The sequence below is a fragment of the Anser brachyrhynchus genome, assembly GCF_964034855.1.
Source record: "Anser brachyrhynchus genome assembly, chromosome: 8".
Taxonomy (NCBI): domain Eukaryota; kingdom Metazoa; phylum Chordata; class Aves; order Anseriformes; family Anatidae; genus Anser; species Anser brachyrhynchus.
In genome coordinates this window covers 4,966,079-4,988,693 of record NC_137702.1, presented here as the reverse complement: position 1 = coordinate 4,988,693, position 22,615 = coordinate 4,966,079, and the positions used below count along the sequence as shown (strand labels likewise).

The 22,615-nt window shown below is 47.6% G+C and overlaps 1 protein-coding gene across 1 annotated transcript in view; it reads right to left on the bottom strand.

Moving 5' to 3' along the window:
* Positions 1–22,284, bottom strand: part of PLPP3 (phospholipid phosphatase 3) — a 43,051-nt gene extending 20,767 nt beyond the window's left edge. The window contains exon 1 of the mRNA XM_080602707.1: positions 21,413–22,284. Within this exon, the coding sequence (XP_080458833.1) occupies positions 21,413–21,551 (139 nt within the window). The 5' untranslated portion in view covers positions 21,552–22,284. The remainder of the gene's footprint in view (positions 1–21,412) is intronic.
* Positions 22,285–22,615: the final 331 nt, after the last annotated feature.

Here is a 22,615-nt window from a genome sequence, read left to right as displayed (position 1 = left end):
CAGCCCTGCAGTGCTTGGCAGGACAGGGCAGTTTCCAGCACGTGTGAAATGATGAACAAAGGTTTCGGACCTGCCTGCCCAGCTCCGATTCGGTAAATACGATCGGACATCTCATGTGAATCCAGTTGATCTTCATTCCACTATTTAACTGTTCGGAGGCATAGCCAGCTTGGCCCTGAAATGTGCCTCTGATGCCAGCAATATGATATTAATAGGCCACTTAAAAAATCCTTAGTTTCCCAATGAAAAATTGCAGTAGAAGAGCTAACGGCGCTCGGTGTGATCCAATTTCACATGCACTTGAAGTGGCAGCATAACAGTTGAACTCGGGGAGTAGACATGCCACGGTTACGTGGCTTATTGTTATTTCTCCAGTTCCTCTTGTTAATAGCTTTCACATGACAGGTCTGTAAAACACATGTTCCCACAGACAATAAAATACATCTGAAAGCTAAAACTGGCTTAAAATAAAATAAAAAAAAGACAATAGTGTTCCTATATATTATGTGAACCCAGGAATAATAAAGATTTGTTTTCCCTTCATTCACTGAACAGCATGGGGTAGTATTTCCGCATTTCAATTATATGTACGCTTGCCACAGCTATAATAAGAGCATAACTGACCTATATGGTATACATTTTCTTTAAGCGCGCATAGGCATAGTTCAGAAAATCCAATGGTTTTGTTTTCTCTCCTACAAACTTGTGGTTTAGTGGGATATTGCCAATCGAGTCTTGACATTTTTCCAGCAAAACAGTAACCTCAGATTCCCTTTTTTTTTCCCCTCCCCCCTTTTTTTTTTTAACATGAGAAACATAAACACACTCCATAGATGAACGGATATTGCTTAGAAGATATAACATGCCTTTGATTTCGAGGGCTGGGTAAGAGGATGCTTTTGCAGCCATAATTACCTAAGCAACAGAAGACCCCAGCCCCAGTCTGTGCTGAATGGTAAATTGTGCTAAAGATGGTTCTTCTTCCAAGAGATTATTTCTTGGAGCATGGGTTGTCTACTGGACTAGGTCACCACCCACATTTTTTTGGCAAGGGGGTTCCAGCACGGAGAAGCCTGAAGCAGAGCCAAAAGGCATCCAGAGAATGGGTTTTGCAGAATACACTACAGAGGGAAGTCTGGAAGAACACAGAAAATTAAAAGCGGAGCAAGATGCCTTTGAGATCCCTTAGAAAAATACCACAGAGACTTTATTCACACTAGGAGGCAAAGGTAGCCAGAAGTGGAGCTACAGCCCATGCCTCCTTGAAAAGGCGAGGCAAAGTAGTGTAGGGTTATACCACAGAGATCAAGTTTTGCCTCATGGCTTCTTATGCCCCAGCGTAACTCATTTTAGTGATAAAAAAATCCAGGTTATGCATCCCTGCCTGCAGAGATTTGCATCTACAAATTCAACAGCTGAGCTACCTGCAACGGTGCTTATTTTCCAACCTCTACCACTTCCCATTCCCAGCCATGGCACAGATCTACTGAGAATAGATGAGGTACATCTCAGAACTTGGTAACGAATGGCAATTTGCGTTGAAGTGACCAACAGCCCTACAAGGCATGCAAAAAATTACACTGACTTTGGGATGGTTCACCTTCTCCAAGAACGGTCCTATTTGGCCCTTCTGCCTGTCTCTACAAGGCACCTGTGTTCTCAGATCAGTTGCAAAACCTTTAATAGCATTGCAGAAGGGCCTCACATCCTCCTTATTACTGGTATCACCATGCTGAGATATTACGCAGCAGCCAGTGGACCATCCCCTAATGCATCGAGGCCACCCTGGCATATTCATATGGGACCATGTAGCCAGAGATGGGATTATTATCCCCATTTTACAGACAGAGGAAACCAAAGCAGAGCACAGCAGAGGGATTTGCTTATTCCACAGCAAAAAAGGTAAATGGAGCAGAGATTGCCTTTCTGAATTGTAACATCCTTCGTAAGGTAAAGGAAGGTTTTTTTCCCCCCATACATAAAGGGGAATTTCTCCTTTAATAACAGAACAAGGAAATCCCAACCACATGCTTTTATCTAACTACACTGCAGGAGATCAAACAGGGCTCCAAACCATGAGCATAACAGAAATCTCCTGGGGGCTGATCCTGCCCCATCCAAACCCACAGGGGTTTGCCATGGGTCCGCGTGGAGGGCGGCACAGAGCAGGTGTGGACACTAACGAATTGTGCGAGGCACCACGGGACACCGCAGGGCTGGACGTTGAAAAATGATGTTGCTTTTGTTGGGAGGAAGTCCAACTGACTTTGTGACCCCAAACCGCTGGTGTCCCACGCTAATATTGGAGGCTTTCAATTTATTTATCCTTCCATTTAATAAAGCCAATCAAGTTTGGAAAATCTAGCACCAAGGAAAAAAAAATATATTTTCCTTTCCTTCACCAGCACCTTTATCAACAGGCAATTAATAGGCAATAATCCTGGGAAGGCTGGCAGGGTGCAGGGGAAAGCTAAAACCTCACCGCCAAGCCCAAACAAAATCCCTTGCAAAACCCGAATGTACTCTCTGACCAGCTTGAAACGTGCAGAAAAATCAAAGGCAGAAGAAAGGACTCAGTGTTGGGTACAGCACTTTGAATCTTGGAGCCTTTGAAAGGTTAGCACTTGTACGGATTTAACGAGAAAAAAAAATAAAGGGATAAGCTTTCCTTGGCCACCCATTGGAAAAGTTGCGGAGGGAGCAGGAGGGGAAGAGCCATTTTGGCAGTGACCCACCCATGTAGCTCTCATCTTCCCAGCCCAAGCTTCACCTTTGCACTACATTAAACACCCTCTCAGTCTATTTTTTTTTTTTTAAATGTTTGGTTTTCATGGAGGTTGTTTTTTTTTTTTTTTTCAAAAAAATCTTCTTTAAAGACAGCAGGTCAGTGGGATGTTGCTGGCTATCTCAACAAAGCAATGGTAATTTCTAGCAAGCACACTGATGGGTTTGGCTGCCAGTGTCCAGGCCGTGGGCATGTTTTTAAGGTTTCAGTAGATTACAGGTCTAGCTTAATAAGTGAAAAAGATCATTAAATAATTTGGCAGGGCTGAGTGGGGCATCTAATTCCTCATTCAAGATACATTCTGTAAATATTTGGGTTCCAGCAAGAGACGGGCTTTCTATTTGAACTATTTAGTGGCTGATCTTGGGTACATATAAACCTTATTTGGTTTACAGTATTTGTACATATTTTATAATGCATAAAAACTACGGTGGGCTTTTACTGGGGCTTTAAAAGTTGGCTTCCCCAACTTTTGGAGGAGAATGGCAGCACTTCAGATGAGAAATAAACACATCAAGCTTTGGCAGCTGCTGCAAGAGTGAATGACTCTTGAAGACAGTTGACATTATATAGATATAAATATATGTACACACCGATAAAATTTTATAACACAAAGAATAAAACTATTTCCACATTTTCATCGTATCAGGCATATGCTGACAGTCACTATAGGGCCTGACTCTGCACCGGCACCAACAAAATGGATAGAGGAAGGAAGGGTAGGAGGTTGGTCAACAAAAACAATCTCAAGGGACCTGATCCATAGTCAAATGACAGATGAAAGAAGGATCCTGCTGCATTATGCTGAGATCTTCAAAATTCTTGAAAGCATCAGTGAGAGCCTCCTCAATGTTTTTGACTGAATCTGGATACTTAATGTTTGTATCTTCACCAGAGGCTAATATCAGAAATGCACAATACCTTCAGCCTCACACTTCATTAGCTTTTCAATTGTAATTGTTCTTCACCGTGGTTCCAGCAGTCCAGAAGACCGCTCTGGGCATCTGCCCATATTTTGGAAACACATCTAATGTCTTTGTTTTCAAAACAGATTCCCATTCAACTCTATCACAGTTCTACTACTCTCAGCTACGCAGAAACGCATGGGGATAGAAGATTCCCTAAACACACAAACAAACCCTAGACTTTACTGTAGACCAGGTACCTGCTTTAGAATGCTGAAGAACCTATAAACAAGGAGCAGCATGCTTTGCATTTCACTGATTTGACCTGTTTGGAAAAGTCCCAACACATAAGGGGTTGATTTCCACAAGAACCAAGACCCTAGTTCATTTTCTACCTGCTGTAGGTTCTGCCAAGTAGCTCACACTAACCTTTGCTGCTACCTGTGTCAATCTGTCTGGTGCTCTTCCTAGCTATCAAGAGAGTGACGCTTCCATCCACTTTATAATCATTAGTCGTATTTCAGCCAATTCATAGGGACTTTAATGTAAACCTCACCGTTTTTAGGTCTACCAGGTCTGCTTCCTGATGGGCAGACACAGGTTCATTGTTCATTTTGACCTAGATGATGATATTTTCTAGACTTTATGTTGTGTTCCCCACAACACCTCTTTAATAAGAACTGGTTATTCAGGAATGCTGGCCAGAATGCCTTCTCATGCCTGTGAGAGCAATGGCAAATGAAGAAAGCAAAGAGCACTCATCTTCTATACGGACAACCCTGTAATATTTATGACCCCAAGCCGCATGGGTATTTGAGAAGTGCCTCTAAAAGGAAGCGGTGACGGTGGCAGGAACGCCACTGGGTGACTGACAGGTATCTCTACCTTAAGACCAAAACCATCATTCAGCAGCACAGCCCATCTTTTGCAATAAGTACTATCTGGAGTACACTCACTGACCCAACCATTCTGGAGAACATTAAGAGAAAAGCTCTTGGTCACAGATACTTTAAACCAAATGTGAAATTATTCTCACGCACTGCAAATTCCTCTGGATTCAAAACCCCGGCAGGAAGCGCTTCCTTATGTGGCCGGAGCTTACCATGCCAGACCCACGCACTCACTCTCCAAAGGCTCCAGATGAACAGGAGCGCTGCCATTGCTTTTGCTGGGAGGAATTCTGCTCTTTCAGAGAGTACCTGTTACCTATTTCCAGAAGCAAACACCACGTACAAAGGAAAAAAGGAGATAAAGAAATTCTAAGAAGTATGTTAAGTTGTTCCTCCTGGGAGTTTGGCATTAGCTGATATAATAAAAGAGCTTTATATTAAAGTGTGCATATACTTTTAATACCTAAAAAATGCGTTAATAAGAACAAAAGCTTATCCAAGTCACAATATCTAGATGCGTATAAAATTCTGCATTTGTGGGGTAGAACGGATCTAAGCCAGACTGGCCAACCCGCAAAAGTTGGAGAGGATGATTATAAAAGACATTATAAATAGGAACCCAGAGACGGCACCAATCAAACATGATGGAAAAAAAGCCATCAGTTCACATTGTCTAGAAAAAAAAATAAAAACGCAATATGCCATGAAAACCCAAGGCATCAGGATCTTTTGAGGCACCTCTATATGTCCAAGTGCTGTAGCAGGCCTTACAGATATGCCGAGTCTGACCTAGGATGACCCAACTCAAATAGAGAGGGGAAAAAATTAAAAACACATCCTCAAACTCTGCAATACCCAGGGCAAACAGACCGTGTGAAAAACATGCTGTGGCAACTATTATGTTTTCAATTAGAAGTGAAGTGAGCCCAGTTTCCTCTGCCGGTCAGCGGGGTTTGGAAGGAGCTCTGCCTCGCCACGGCTTCCCTGGGTCTGCCTTCGAGGAAGGGATCACGCTGGCCCCACTGGCACGCACTGCCCATGGGAACCCTCAGATTTGCCCTTATAAGGGGCCTGCTCAACTCTGCCAGCTCCTACTCAAAATTAAAATTCTGCAGGCTGTAGGTCTCATATTAATACATAAAATAACGAGCAGAGACTCCTTACCTCAGCTCACTAATCCAAACGCTGCCAGGTATAAGCTACTTTTCGTTGCACAACCATGACAAACCTTAGCAAAAGCTTAGGGCGGAAACATAAAACTGCAGCCAAAGTGATGCAGTTGACCAAATCCTATTATTTTTTAAAACAGTAAAGGAGCAAATGCAGGAATACAGCCAGCTCACCTGGTCCACATCAGGCCCCTTAAAACAAAAACAAAACAAAATTCATCTGCTAAACTTCCCAAGCTTCCTCCCTGCTTGCCCGGAGCATCCTGGCCAAGCTCTGCAGCCATAATTGAGCACGTTTTTGGGAGCAACTGCTCCTTTGCAGGAGGAGGCCGCGAGTAGCTTTGTGACCCCGTTCTGTCAATGTACCTATTGTAAATGCAAAATTCTGCTTCGGATTTGCAGCAGCAGCCACCTGCACAAATAATGCAGGGTTATAACTCTGTAACCGAAGACAAGCACTGAAAGCTTAAGAAGTTTGTAGTCCAAAATGCACTTCTGACCTCTTCCTTAAAAGTTCACTAATCACTTTTAATTCATAATTTATTTCCTCTTAATATACTCGCTTTATATAATACTCCCTCCTCTTATTTTTTTCCTTTTTTTTCTGGAAGTTCCCCAGGAGAAAATGGTATTACACAACTCCCTTGATTAACTGGAAATGAAACTTTTCCCCCTCAGTAGTCGTGATCTGGTACAGTTTCCAGGATATAATGCACGGCGCTGAAAGAAAGTCAAAAAAGCATGAGTGCAGGTGGAAATGGTTCAAGGGCCCTTCAAGTGATGGGGGTTTAATCTCACTGGTCCCTGGAGCAAAGCCCCGCAAGGCTGTGCCTATGCCCAATGGGTTAAAAAGATGCAGGATTATCTCATTTCTCCCTCTCCTGTACTTTGGCTGAAGCTGCACCGTGAGAGTGGCACCCTAATATATGGCAACGTGTGACATAGCTGAGACTGCGCTGGTATCCAGGTAATATTAAAAATATATATAAATAAAATGGTACAGTTAACTAAAAGAGCTTCATATTACAGGGAGTACAGACCTTGCACGGGAAGGCTTCTGCCTTGGCCCTGCTGCCACCTTGCTGCCCAGTTGCACTTTTTTTTTGGTGAAAAACAGCTAGGAATGGGATACTTTGGTGGCTATCGGTCACCTTGAGCAACAGAGGTGGCTGCCCTGTGCTACCAGCAAGGATGGGATGAACTACCTGCTGATGGGATGAACACAGCTGCTGTGGCCAGGTGACACTGCACGGCCCCATTCCTTTAGGGCACAACAGAAATGGGGCCGGATTCAAACAGTGCAGGCAACAGCCAGGCTCCTATTTACATGCACCCAGGGGACACAATGCATACAGTGTTCTTTAAGAGCAAAAAATGGATAACTCCCCATTTCCCTTTCCAGCCCCCTCGTAACAATGCCCTGCCCCGCTGTCAAGGAACGTGTGAATAAATTGGGGAAAAAAGGTTAAAGAAGCCCAAGGGAATGGCAGTCCCTTTTTCTTTATTGCGGTTAATTTTGACAAAGGCTCTACTGTTTCCCTATTTTTTATTTTTTTTTTTTTTCTTGAAAGGCTTCGTGCCAAGTTGCATTATTCCTCTTCACCATGGTACTGCCATGAAACCCGCCTGGTATGTTTGCCTGAAAATTGCAGGTTTTCATGGAAATTGTTTTTTCCTTCAACAACTCTCTTTGTCACAACCATTATGAAAAGAGGAGAGGGGCTCAGGTCTGACCACAGAAACAAAGTGCCACAGAAAAGCACCCCAAAGCCTCTGAACTGGGCACCCTACAATGCCACTGCTCAGCATCACAAAAACCTGCAGAAACCTCCGAAACCCCTTCTCCCACCTCCTTTGCGATGTCAGCCCCATGCAATTTGCCGCAACCCACTTCGCACAGCCTCTTTTCTAAGCGCTTTGACGCTTGGGAAAAAGCCCATTTCTCCCTCTACCATTGGCATGGTTGTTTGGAAGGATGTTTTTAAATGGAAATAGTTTCTTTTCTTGCAGCCCATCGTGGCAACCAGAGCCCCCCTGGCTCCCGCTGCCGAGGCAGGAGCTTAGCAGCTCGGAGGGGGTGTCCTCGATTTCCAGCCTATTTACTGCTCCGGTGAGAAAGGCGCCTATAGATGCTCCAGTTCTCAGATCAGAGCTTGGAGGGACTCGCTCATTCAACAAACCAGCTCTTTCTAAACGCTGTCAAAGGAGTGATTTGATGCCTTTCAGCGCTCGCTATACAAAACACTGAAAGACCAGCAAACTTCAAAAGCCGCAGAAGCAGAGCTGAAGTTTGGCAGGAGTTCATTAGCTGCCTGTGTCCTTCTGTGTGTGGCTTGTAATTACATGCAGACCTGATGCCAAATCCTAATCTACCGAGGGGTACCAATTAACATGCTGCTGGATGATTCACAGGTAGCTAATGTCGAGGTTTCTACAGCCAGCATGCCAAATAATGCATGCGTTTGTTGGGGGGTGGCGGCTTGGTTGGTTGGTTTTGGAGGGGGGGGGGTAAGCTGGTCTTTTTTTCCCCTCTTTCTGAGTTAGCGTAAAAGTGAGGTTCTGGCAGCAAAACTGGGATTGTCCAGCTTGCTCCCAGGCCACACAACAGTGGGGCTAATCCTGCTGTCACTGGGGAATGTGCACATCCCTTGGTGCATGGCCTGGATGGAAACCACTGGGGTTTTGCTCCTGCGCTACAAGCCATCAAAGCTCACCAGGAACATATTTCTTAAAAAAAATAATTGGATGGTTTGGATGAGTGGCATTAAATAGTTCATTACTGCTCTCTTGCTTCCGCTCACCCCAACAAGGGCTTGCAAGTTGAACCACCTATCACGTTCTCCGTTCGTATAAACACTACTTTTCTGCTCCACAGAGGGAAAACTCTACAATTAAGGTGCAGGTTGCACTCCATACCTGCCATTCCTGCTGCTTTCACCCTCTTGCTGCTGTAGGTAGTACAACAGTGAGCAGGAGCTTTAACAGCAACCAGAGAAATTGAGGAAGCAGGTACCTGAAGATAATTCACCTCTGGAGGAAAAAATATATACAAAGCTCTATCTCCTGCAAAAGAAAATACAGCAGCTACCGGATCGTGGGAGCAAGAAAGCCCTTCTCTAACTTGAGATCCGCGTCCCTTCGCAGCCAGCTGGCTCCCGGAGCAGCCCTTGGCAACTAAAACCTTGGGAAGTCAAACACAACGGCACGGAAGCTAATCTTTTGTCTTCCTGCTTTTTAATTCTTGTCCTGTATTTGATCTCCAAGCAGAAAACACAGGCATCGAGTTCTCAAGCAAAGGGGAAGCCACAGCGGAGCAGGCCCCTGCCTGCTGAGTCCCTCGCTCTGGAGAGCGGATCTCTAAGCACCACTACTGGTTTTCCCATGGAGAGAAGGAAACCTAGCCCTCACCTCTTTTTCCTACTTGATTTTACACTTTCCAAAAGCCAAGGCAAGGCCACTGAACCTCTCTTCCCCCTGGCATGCTGCGGTTCAGTGGCCTCCTGTCCCCAGAGGCACCGTGAAATGAGTGGCACACGAGACGGGCAGCAAAGCTCCCTGCCATAAAAATGCATGCCAGAAGGCTGTCCCGTCACCTACCACCCATCAAATGGGTGATGAAAATGATGACCACTATAGCTGGGGACTGCTAAAATGCTTCCTCTGGTCTCTGAGATGGGCTAGCCAAGCACAGGACTTTTTCAACATGCATCTAAAGACATATTTTTCCATTTGCTCCCAAAGAAGCAAACCTTATTGGAGACAAAATCAAAGGGAATAAGGATAACAGTTTGTTCCTGGCTGCCTCTCTGCCCAGGAGCCCTATGGATCTTTATTTCAGATTTACTGGAGGTTTGAGGCTGCTAGCCAGAAACAAGGCTGGACGCGTTGAGAGGGAATTTGCAGAACTGGTCAGCCCTGGTGGAACATTGCTCCTGGAGGCATCAGTCACGGGAGAGCTATGCACTCAGAAATCATGGTTTGGTTACATTATGGATATAGCACCCAGAGGCCCTCATTAGCAGTAATTTGATAAATTTTGTTCTTCTACCTTTACCCAACAGCCAAATTTCTATACGAATTTTCTGACAGCTTTTAAGCACATCGACGCCCATGTCTCCCACCATCCCTCCAGACACCCCTAATTCCTTACATTTGCATTTCCCCCTCTCCATAGGGTGAGCAATTCTCCCATCACGCTCCTTCATCCCAAACCACTGCAAAACGCCTTCAGCCCCACAGGATAACTCAGCGCTGACACCGGCGGGCTGCAAGCACAGCCCAACGCTCGCACCACTTTATCTTCCTAATAAACCTTTCAGTGCATTTGACACGATACAGATCTTGTCCAGCCAGGAAAGCTTTCTTGCTTATCAGAAGCATTTTTAATCAACTAGAAGGGAAAACATGGCCTGACGTTTTATTGCTTCCTTGCGCTTTGCTTTGAGATGTTTCAATTTTCTCCGATTTGTACTCTTGCTAATCTCTTCACGCGGGGATGGGTGGAAAGCCTCAAGTCTTTCATGGCCAGCAGCTTCCCCCAGATAATTTGGGGGCAGGTCAGGGACAGGGGCATTGGGGCAGCGGGGAGGGCACACAGTGGGGCGAGAGAAGAAGGCACCAGGCACCGAGCTCTCACCCTCACGGCAGGTTCTGGGACACGGTTTTGTCCTGGCCACAATTACAAAACAACAAATAGCGTCTGTGGGGAAGGGTCATAAGAAGTTCAGCTTTCCTCTATTAAAACCATCTGGTGCCTATAAAAATAAAAAAAAACATGACTGGTGGTTGAGATGGTTGGTAGCACCTCCTCTCCACTCTGCTCTTCCTGATATTTCTTAAAAGCTCAGTGGCACTTGGAGGTGCCACCTCAAGGGACAGGGCTTGTTCCATGGGCCGTGGAGTGCCCTGCCCTCAGCACAACAGCAGTGGGGGGCCTGGTGGATGCACACCCCACTTTGCTGTGAAGAAGGTTCCTGGCATCCATTTCTCCCTATCTGAGCCAGACACTTGCCCACCAGGATCCTGTCCCCCCAGCAAAGGGTTTCTCCAGATTGGAGATGCCACCAGGTCCGCCTTCGGCGAGAGGCATCACTGAACCTGCAGGAGCTGGGGGCAAGGAAAAGGAACCTTTATTTTCCCTCTCTTTAAAAAAAAATTAAGAAGAGCCTAAACCTCCCCTTTGTTTCCAACAGAAATAAAGGGGAAAAAAGAAAAAAGAAGAGAGGGGAGTGCTTACAGGCAGCTCCCCAGCCTGTAACACAAAACCACGCTGTGCTGGGAAACCTTACACCGCGCCGCATCCAGCTCGCGCACTCCCGCACCGCTCGCCGCCTCCCGGATGCTTCCCCAAGCCCAAACTGCCCTTGAGAGAAGCCAAGTCTCAGCCTCTGCTGAAAAGCCTCTTTGTTTGGATTCCCTTTCCAAATCAGCGTATCCTGAGATTGAACTCCCTCCCACCCCTCTGCAGGGCTTTTTAATGTTCGGGTGCCTTGGCAGCGGCCAGATTCGCCAGCAGGTTTGCGGTCCTGTAATAACGTTCAAAACCTCGGTGCTGGGGCACGTACGGCGCTAGCAGCTTTCTTCACGTTAAAGGAGGAGGGGGGAAAAGTGTTGCAGAATTACTTCAAACAGTCCTTTAATCGTGAGTTGTGACCAGAGGAGCTAAGTTCTCCTTAATTAAACAGCAGCTTTAATCAGGCTTCATTAGGCTGCGCAAAGACACAGCAGCGAGCTGCAGCAGATTCTCAATGGGATGTTAAATCCACTTTCCTGTACTAACCCACTCTGCAAGCTCAGGGGGACAAACGTGCTAAACCCATACAGCCACAGCGTGCAACTTGGTCCCCTATCTCCCTCAAGGTTTGCAAGCACCCCAAAAATCCTGCAGTACCCCTAGGACGAGGAGACGCAGTGCATCCGGGGCAGGACCTCTGCACCAGCACAGCCCCAACTGAGGCCCTGCAGCACAGACAGTAGTAAGGCAATAATTGCAGTTACCCAGAGCTAAGCACACCAGACCTCACGGCAAAGGACTGCAACTCGCCCAAGAGCTCCCCCCGTGTGCCAGCACCAGGTCCTGTGGTGACTCTGGTGTCATCCAAGCAAAAAGCAAGGGACGGTGCAGCAGGTTTCCCCTCCACATGGGTAACCTCTGCCAATGCCAAAGGGAAAACGAGCCTTCTTCCCTGAAACCTCACACCCAAAACCTGAAGCAATATCACTGGGAAAAAGCTGTTTTTCCACTTGCAGTGAGCTTTTTAATCGACCTCAGCATTATATCTTTCCCCATGAAAGCAAAATGCTGAGCATTCAAGCAGGTGGATTTTCAGACTGTGGACCCAATCCTGCGTTCGTAAAGCAACATCCAGTTTTGTAGATGACTTCAGCAAGAGCAAAAGCAAAGTCTCTTATATCTGCAGTCCAGATGCATCCTATGGTCAAACTCCCACTTATCTGACCATTTCAAAAATGTGGCACCCATAGACCCTGCAGCAGCTTTAGGCACTGGAAAACTTCTTTGTGCCCATGCATGCGGTAATTTATCAAAACAGGCTCTCTCTAAAATGCTTTTTGACTTTTCCACGGTTTTGCATTTCACAAAGATTCATAACAGCTCGGTAAGAAAAATAAATGCCACAAAACTTCTCCTTTAAGGAAGAAAAAAAAAAAACCAACCCTCCCCAGACCAATGCTTTAGAAATGCTTCCACATGCTAATCAGCCTCCTATTCAGCTCCAGACTGAATAGGACTCCAACAATGACAAAGAAATACGCTGAACCTATTCCACATTTCATCCCCTTCACTCAAAATGTTGCTGTTACCTTGGTTTTCTGCTGCTTTGTGGGAGCTGCAGCAGAATGACCACTGCATGCTAAAGCGACAGGGAGGGTCAAGAAATGGGGAGTGTTAGGCAATAAAAAAAAAAAAAGAAACTTATCCTGGATTATGGGTGAAAATAAATGGGATTATTTGACGAGATAGTCACTGATGCTGTAAACTTTTATAAGAAAAAAAAATAAGAAAAAAGGCAGGCCTCTACTGAAAACAGCTTTGTATTGCTATGCAGAAAAAGGAAATTTTCCTTAGCTTGGCAGTTCTGAGAAAGCAAAAATGCCCTCTAAGCCCTTCTTCTGCAAATTAGCCACCTGTGCCTCCTGTTATCAGTTGGCAGACCCCTCGGCACACCTCTCCCCATGTACCCTTACCAAGAACAGCCTCAGCCCTGGTTTGGGGAAGGGCTGAGCCAGTTGCAGCTGCAGCGGGTGACCCAAGGCCATTTCCTTTTTCTGCAGAAGAAGGAAGCGTGCGATGGGGGCCACCTAGCTACGTTCACACAGGAACCAAGGTGGAAATTCCAGGGGCAGGTGCACACATATCCTAGGGACAGGATTCGACCTGGCCACAGGAGCCACAGACTTTCTCCTGGATGGCACATGGCTAACAATCAGCTTTCAGAAGCTGCCTCCCTACCTAGGGAGGCCGGTGAGGCCCTGGCAGAGGCCCTGAGCCTGGAGCTGCACCGAAATGATCAGGAATTAGAGGTACCTCGTTAGCTCTGCAAACTCCACCAGGCACCTGGGCGCATCCGTAATGGAAATTTGGCCTTTGATGAGTGCCCTCATTGTGCTCCTGCTCCTCACCCATGGCGGGGGACAGCTCCTTCATGCTCCCCACATCAGGAGGCACAAACCTCCCCAGCCACACGGGAGGGCAGCAGGCTCTGCACAGGGATCATTCACTTGGGCCTTTGAGGTCCAGGGCAGAAACCCAGGAGCCAAAGGGAGCAGCAGCTCTGCAAAAAGCCAGGGCCATCTAATCACTGATCAAAGGGCTGCTTCAGAAACCTGATAGCACCCAACCGAGTCACAGCTATCAGCTTCGGAGGAGCCTTGCTGCCTGCCGCCGGCTCACCATCATCCAAAATAGCCCATGAGCATCACTCGGGAAAATAAACGTACCCGCTGTTCACTAAACAGCATTCTGAGAGATATTTTTGGCTTGCCATTTGGAAACTATCACTTTAGAGAGAGGTGGGCCTAACAAAAAGCCTTGGAAAGCCTCAAAGCTCCTCTGTGCTGAAATGCTTGGGGTGCAGGAGCGGTTGCCACGGCCACTGCGCTGCTGCAGCAGAGACCTCGTGCACCACATCGGTGGGAAAGACCAGCAGGGCTGGGCTTTGAGAAAAGAGCATCAAACCACCCCAGCACAGAGGTGGCGAATAACTTCCCAGGCCAGGAAGCCCAGACCCCGCTTGTCACAGAGGTTTTCAAATGCAGTGGTTCATCCTGAGGCATGTGAAGATGTCTCAGCCTTGAATAAGCACACGCTGGATTAATGGCAGTGGAATTAATGTCTGCTTGCAGTGCCTGCCTCCAACACGTGCACAGTCAGATGAAGGGCACTGCTGTAAAAGCTTTCAAAAAGTGACCATCGTTCTCGCTAATTTACAGTAAAACCATTTGAAAGCTAATTACAGGGAAAGCAGCTTGTTGCTTCCTCTGCGCAGCAGCAGGCTACAACCCTGACACTGTGGGGAGAAGCAAGCTCTCAGAGGGATCATCATTTGCTTCAAGAGGGATGCCTGCCCAAAACCACTAACCAGTGACTTTTACTTTTTCTGTTTAACCTCGTGGAAGGAAACACCATGCTGTGCTCAGCTCCTCCAACTGGGGAAGCTGAAGCGGCCCCAAGAGGTACAGCCATCTACAAACCCTCAGTGCCATGTAGGACACCTCCGTGCCACAGCTGCCTGCGGTGTTCAGGACAAGGCCTGGACTTTTGCAGCCTAAACTAAGCCAGAGCACTGCCAATCCATCCTTAATTTGTGTCTCAGCCACTGCAGACTAAACCCATGGGTGTGCTTTAGCAGAAGGCTGCAGGCATCTCCCAAGCTTCTCTGTGCTATGCTCAACGTAGCTGCCATGTCTTTTTGGGGCAAGGGATGAAAAATTACGGGAAAGTACCAGAGGATTACGAATACTCTCCAGTGATTCAGTGTCACCAACGCTCAGACCAAGTGCAGCTCCATTTAGGCTTTGGCTGGCAGTCCCAGCCCAGCCCTGTAGCTCCTGACGGAGAGCACCATGTGCTCTGATAAGGCAAGTTCACAGAAAGGTGCAAGCTACAGGCAGCGCTGGAATGAGAACACCCAGCACAAAGAGCACAGGCATCCTCAGAACACCAGAAGCTCTGGAGTTAGGTTACAGGCTCTGCTCGTAACGTTTACTTGACGCGGAGAGTCAGTTTTCAACCCTCTGTCTTCAAAACATCCAACGCATGTGAAAAACAAGCCCACTTACGCGACCAACTTGAAAGTACAGAGTTTAAAGATATTTCTGGTACCTAGAGCTGCCAGGCCAACCTAAGTTTCAAGCTTTTTAATACATTGTCTTGGTGACAAACTTAAGGCAAGTTTTCCAGTGGTTTGTGTCAAAATACTCCATGAAGACACCTTCAAACTCCTCTTTTTTGGCAGCATTCTTCCTGCTCAGATCTAATTCCTGAGCACAACCTCCCAACAGCTGCCCCAACACAACCCTGCGTGCGGACACCTGATCTACACCGAGGAGCTTTTCACGTGCTAAAATCATGGAGCGGATCGTGCTTCTGCAAATAGGTATCACAAGAGAGCGAAATGGAAAAAGGATGGGGTGGCTCTGGCAGGGATACGAATGCCTTTCTGTAAAACGGATCACACTGAGCCCCGAGGAGACACGGTGGATGGGGCAGCCTCGTCCCAGCTTTTGGTGAGACCTCTCCAGCCTGACCAAAATCTGGGCAGGGGCCCAGGGTAGAGTCGTAGTGCTGGAGGCACGGAGGGCTTCGTTAGCCTCCGCTGAACCAGGTCCCACTGCTCTGCCACACCAGACATCTAAAGAACACGAGAATCATGAAGTGTATTCAGAAAAACAACCTTAGACCTTACCATTGCAGCATAAAACACCGAATTCTTCAAGTCACCTCTTTTCTGAGGCAGTATCATTCACTTGAGTCACAAGTTTTGTGGTTTTTTTTTTTGTTTGTTTGTTTTGTTTTTTGAAACATGAAACCCGAGCTATCAAAAAAAGCAGCATAACTGCAGCAGCCAGGGCCCTAAGAACCAAAACACCACCACCACAACACACAGCAATGACACCCAGCCCCCAGCTGGCTTCCGGGGAGGGGGGTTCCCTGCGCCCCCCAGTACACAGCCCCCGGGGAAGCTGCAGCTCTCAGAGCTGGCTGCATTGAGGCTGGGCTAGGAGGGCTCGGAGGCTGCTGCCTCTCCCCACGCTGCCTTCAACAGGCATGCCCTTGTTCGAAGCGAAGGCAGACCGGGCGACCACAACGGTCCCTCCTGGATTGCCACGGATGAAGCAGGAGCATTGTATGAATGAAACGGAGAGGACGGAGTCTGCTCCTCCACAGCAAGCTACAGAGAAGGGCTGGGGCGTTTTTTTCCCCTCTTTTAACTCATTTCAGACCGAGATGGGAGGCATGCAAACAGCCTTCCTAGCTCAAGTATGCAAACCATTTCTGGGCGGTCTATGGAGGCACATGCATCTGGAGGATGTACTGTCAACCTGTATCTAGGCAAACAAAGTCAGACCAAGACAGCCCCAGAAAGGCATGCATATTAAATCGAGATTTAAAGGGTATAAAAATAATCTGTTTGATCTGGGAGAAATGTTTATATTATTTTCTGTGCTCACTACAAACAGATATGATTAAAAAATAATGTCGTCTACTGTAATTGCGATCCCATCTCCTGCCTGTCTCAGCAGCAGGTACACAAGATTCAAAGCACTCCTGGCCACGAAGCAGTAGCACGTAATCCTGCTTTCCTGGAGACACATCTTCAGCCTGGCTAAATTCCACCAGCTCAGGAAAGCAAGCAGATTTATACCCCCGAGGACTCGGTCTGCCATAGGTACAGCACTTCCTTGTTCTGCAATTAACACCTCAGGTGTAATTGTCACTAATAACCCACTCTTGATAGTTTTTGTTTCAGTTTTTATGAAGTCAACACATGCACACAAAAGAAAAAAATATTTTAAACACCTCCAAAACACTTCTCTCTCATCTTTTCTTCCAGTCACTTTTTGCTCTTTTTGTCTTTCAAGAGAGGGGCAAAAACTGAGGATGGGTATCATGCTTAGATGCTGATTGCTGGTTGAGTCTTGAAAAACGTATTAAAAGAAGCATCCCAACCAAGGTATGGTGGGATGCAACCACACAGCCCCTTACCAAGATGCCACCCCTGCAAACCTGCTTTTACCAGAGCACTTCCAGAGCATCCATCCCCGAGACAGACCCTGCTGCTTCGTGACAGACCTCTGCGCTGTGAGGAGATCCTTCTGGGATAAAAAGAAGTGATACGTAAACACCAACAACCAAACCTGATCTAGGGATGCTCCAAGCACGATGATGGCTCTCCACCCACACAGCTTCTGCCTTGTGGTGCAGGCCAAGGCCTCCCCAGCCCAGGGAAGGCACGGAGAAGACAACACCGAGGCACTGGGACTGCCTGGCTGGTTTAGCGTGGCCAGAGCTCATTGTCCCTCACCAAAAAAATAAGAAACAGCTGAGTCAGCAGTTTTTCAGGCACCTATAGGAAGATGCTACCTGCACGTCAGCACGCCCTGCACGGCAGGGTAGTCGTAAAAAACAAAACAACAAAAAACAACCCAAACAAAGCAGAGTTGCTTAGCTCATCGAATTCAACTTTACAGCATCCAAATAACTCTAACCTCATCCCCCATCTTTAATTCCTCCCACTCCTTACAATTAAATGACAAACCCAGTCCTGTTTGCACTGATTTTTGTGACGGCATGGCAGGGGCTCAGGTGGAGCTCAAACCCTTTTTGCTTCTGGAAGCTGGACAACAACACAATTTTCTACACAGATGAGGAGAGTTAAGAGTAACCTAAACTGTTAGCCCAAATTACAAGATTATATCCCCGCTTACGTAAACATTTCAAGGTCCTGCTAGCATAAATATTTACTTTCAAAGTTCATTTTAGCATCAGACGAGATGCCAAATTTGTGAGAAAGCTGAAGAGATATTAAGGGCGTAAGAGGCCTATCAATCTGTTGCTCCAAAACTTCCTGAAGGCAGTAAAACTTGTGTTGTGTTGATTAACTGGGACTGGCAGAAAAGAAAAAATTCAATTAGAGACAGAGGATGAGAAGCACAGTAAGTTACGCACACTTTACATCTCACCAGCCCTAAATACACGCGCCCATAAGCCTGACTTCCACAAGCAGAGGAAGCTGGTAGGCCAGATGAAACCCCTCTATTTTATAGCACAAGCAGGACATTTGGGAAGCTGCCGTACCTGCGCAAGCTGCAAAAACACGAGCTACTGAAGACCCTAGCGTGCCCTGCTGGCCTTGCTGACGCAGCCTTCCCCTCTTCCGAGATGAAACGCTCGGCTTGGCGCCTGTCAGCGGAGCACAGGTGGGCACTCACAGTTTGCCTAATATGAAAAAAGCAGGCCTGAGAGGAGCAAATTTAACCCTAGATGCTGCTTCCATGAGAACAGCTTCCAAGACATCCCACCTGAAGGGGCAGGGTAGGAGGACTTGCCCCACCAGGCCCATGTCCCATGCAGAAAGGCGATGACTGGTTGAGCTGCTCTCAACCAGGGTGACCCCTGTAGGTGGCGTGAGGTCCTCACATCGGAGCCTTCCCCAAAAACTCTCCCGTTGCTCCTCAACCCACGCCGCTGACCAGCTTAGCACGGCCAAGTTGAGCCCCCCAAGCCGAGCTCCTTGGCCACATTTTCAGATGTGTCGCAGTGACCAGCAGGACGCTTCCAAACCACCGGGCTCGCCTGTGGCCCTAACAATTTCAGGAAGCATCTTCTAATTCTCTAAACAGAGCCATCCCAAGAGGAGGAAGCAGATGGAGAAAGTTATTTTCCCCGCCTTGGATGACCTGGTTTAAATGCACACTCAGTTCTTTTCTGCCTCTTTTCCACGGTTGAACTCCGACACACAATTTCTGGGATGTTCACTGTATCTGTGATGAAACCTCTTGTTGGCGCAAGGAAGCAGAGATTTGTCAGCATGGGTGCTTGGCATATTCACACGTGAAGTGCACTCATCAGGAGTGGGGTATTTGGAAATATTTAGCCCAAACCAAAGTGGAAATGCAGGGGAAATGGGGGGGGTCTGGTTTGGCAGATCTTCATGAAGCCCACCCCACCAGCAATGCTCTGGCAGCTACCAAAGCAACGTGCTCCCATCAATGGATTGACAACTGCTTCCCACCATCCCCGAGGAACGGAGATAGAAATCTTCCCCTCATGCATTTGCTATCAAGATAACCATTGTAATGACAATGAGAGACAAAGTGGATCTTTCTAACACCTTGCAAATTAAAGCTGAAGGAAGCTCCTGATAGCATTGCTTTACTTATTCTGATTTTCTGAGATGTTTATGATAATTGTCTTCTGGGTAATTTGGTTAAATTTGTATGTAAACAAACAAGAGTTTGTACACATCTACTGCCTCACAGAAAGCATGTGTCATTTCTGAAAGGCATTTCAGCCATAGCTTATTCTTTTCATTTTTCCCCACAGAATACTGACTCAGGGAAGAATTACAGCAAAATAACTGCAGCAGAAGCCAATGCATCGTCATAGCCCTCTGCAAATCAAATGACCGGTTTTAATATTTCCTAAAGTGGTCCTCAAATGAGAAAAGCCTTCTGTTTCCCTGTTACTCTGAATGTGTTTGGGCAGCCACTCAAGAGGCGTAACTCACTTTAACTGCACTGGAGGCCATTGGCAATGCCTGCGTGCACCAGCAGAAGACCCTGGCTGAGTGCATCCACCTTAAAACGATTCATTTCACCCAATTCTGCTTCTCATTAGCTTATGTAGGACTCCATTTCTTTACTGGACATGTGAATATCCCTCATCTTGTAACCATCCAGGTTCCTCTTACAGGCTTCAGCTAGAGCACTTATTTTTTCTCCCTCACCTCCAAAGTGTTTTCCTTGTGACAAAGAAAAATGGGAATCAAGTGCTTGGAAAACTGCAAACTCTTAGCTTTCCCTAGAGGAACGCAGAGCGAAGAGCAAGCCAAGCCTCCTGCGAGCGGGGCAGCTGGCTTTCACAGCAACTCATGCAAAGACATCCACCGGCAGGTCCCATACTGCTGGGCTGGACAGATTTGAAAAGCCCATCCACAAACACACACCCCAGGCTCTCCATCACATAATCACCTCCCTTGGCACGTCCCACCAGTGCTCTTCACCTGCATGTCATTAGCCAGACCAAAGCTCTCTCCTTCAGCTGTTGAATTCATGCTCTTACTTTCAAACCTTCCTCACCCTAAAAAACAACCCTTGTGTTTACTCTCTGATTTCCACCTGCAGTAACATGAAACAAAGCAACAATCACGGCTTTTGGTGTATCACATTATTCACTGCTAACAATACCTTCCAGTGATGCTTGATAAGTTCTGTTTACCAAAACCATCACAAGTAGAATAACACATGTCAACTAATTGCTTTTTCATTTTGGACCCTTAGTCTAAAGAAAGAAAAAAAAAAAACACACAACAACAAAAGCCCTTTACCCATTCAAATAGCACTTACTCATGCCAGGAATGCCTAAAGTCAAGAAAACTTGAGTAAATAAAAGTTTAAAAGTTGCGACTCCTAGGAGTTGTTTTACTAGGAATCCAACCTCCTGTTTCAGTAAGTGAGGTAAGTCAAGCTACATTTCTGCTTACATTGGTTTCACATACAGGATACCAAGTATTTTTATTTTTTCCAGATACAAGAAGATGAAGCTTTCTGCACTGGCCCCTATTCTTGTGGGAATATAAAGAGAAAACCATGCCTCTCTTCTTAATATATTAGTGCCTCGTAATATACACCAGATGATCAATAAACTACAGAAAAATTAAATCAAACTGACAGTCCTCAAAAAAACGGGCCCTAAGCAGAAACAATTGTTTTAAAGACTGTGGTGTCTGGAGCATTAAACTCACGTGCTGTTGCGTTATTAATCTCTTTGTTGGAAGCCAGTTGATTTCCCCTGCCTGCGTCTGTCAATTAAATATTCGGCATCGCAGCCATAATTGACCGGTTGATGTTTTGGCATGCGAAGGCTTTTCGCAGGCAGAGCGCTGACAGTTTCTGTGCCTGCCCCACCACTTCCAAAAGACCAGCGGGCTGAGGCTGGGGCTCCTCCAGGGACTGGGAGATGCCCGAGCGAGCTTCAAAGCAGCTTTTTAAACAACCAAGGGAGATGGAGGGAGGCAGCACCACCACCCCCCCGGCAGAGAACAGAGTCAAAGCTTTGCTCCCCGTCCCCGGAGCCCCTCAGCACTGCCTCCATCTGGAGCCCGCAGCCCCCGGGGGGCAGCGGGGACCCTGCCGGGGGCACCCCCAGCGCCGGGGGAGGGCACGGCAGCGCGGGGCCGCAGAGTTAAACAACTCTGGGGGGTTTAATAAAGTTAAATAAATTAGAAAAAGCGGTGGTTCGGGGGGGTGTGCACGCTTCCCAAGCTTGTGTCCCGTCCCCCCCCCCCCCGGTAGGGCCCCGCTTTTGTTCGGGAAGCGGCGCGGCCCCGGCCCGGCTCGGCTGAGCCCCGAGCCTCCCTGCCCAGGGGGACCCGGGGAGAGGATGAGGAGGAGAGGGGAAGGCTGGAGCGCCGAGCTCACCCATGACGAGGCAGAGGAAGTCGAGGCAGATGAGCAGCGCTTTCTTGCTGCTGCCTTTGGCCGGGTTGTTGTTCAGCGCCGGGCTGCCCCCGTTCTTGCTCTCCGGCGCGATCGCCTTGTCGTACTTGTAGCTCTGCATTATCGGGGGCGAAAGCCCGAGCCGTGCCGTGCCGGGCCGAGCCGAGCCGTGCCGAGCCGTGCCGGGCCGGGCTCGCACGCGGTGCGCCGGGGAGGTGCTGGCGGAGCCGCTCCCGGCCTCTCCGCTGGGGCCACGGGAGGTTGAAACGCAGGCGGGTCTTCCCCCAAAATAAATAAATAATAGCAACAACAAAATAAAAAAAAAAATAAAAAATAAAAAGAGCAAAACAACAACAACAACAACAAAGCACAAAACCACCAGCGAAGGTGGGAGGGAAGGAAAGAAAAAACAAAAAAAAAAAAAAGTTTGCGGCTGTCCCAGCGGCGGTGGAAAAGTCCTGGAGGAGAAGTCGAAGGGAAGGAGAAAAGCCTCGGCGTGCGCCTAGCAGGGCGGCTGGGTGCCGGGGGAGAGGCGCGGAGCGAGGGGCGAGCAGCTCCCGGGGGCAGGTGGGCTCCGCGCTGCGCTGCCTTGGGGGCTCCCGACGCGCCCGCCCCGGCCGCTCTGGGAGCCACCGGCTCGTTGCTGCACTTTTATTTCGCGAGCTCCTTTCCACCCCTTAGTAAAAAAAAAAAAAAAAAAAAAAAAAAACGAAGGGGGAAAAAAAAATATCAGTCACTTCGCCTCGGATGGGATATCCAAGTAAGCACAGCCCCTTTCCTGCATCTGACATTTTACATACATAATTAACTCCACATTTTTCCCTGAGGGAAGTTGGAAAAGAAAAAAAAAAAAAAAAAAGTCAGGAACTAAAGTTTTTCGCAAACCAGAAGGAGAGAGCCTCTAGCGTTCACAAAGCAGAGGAGTGCAACGGCAGAGGGAGGGGGGGAAGAAAAACAACCAGCCTTTCCAAGGGAGGACTCCTGAAAGGTGGTTGTGGTGTGGAGGGGGAGAAAACTGGTGACAAACAACTTAAAACTCTTTTTTTTCTCCTCCTGTTTTTTCCCCCCTGCCTCTCAGCTCTGCTCCCTGTGCTGGGACAGGCCCTTTTCGAGTGTGTGCAGTGCCCACAGACCCTAACACCCAGCACACCCCAACAGGGCCACCACGCAGGGCCGGATCCTGCC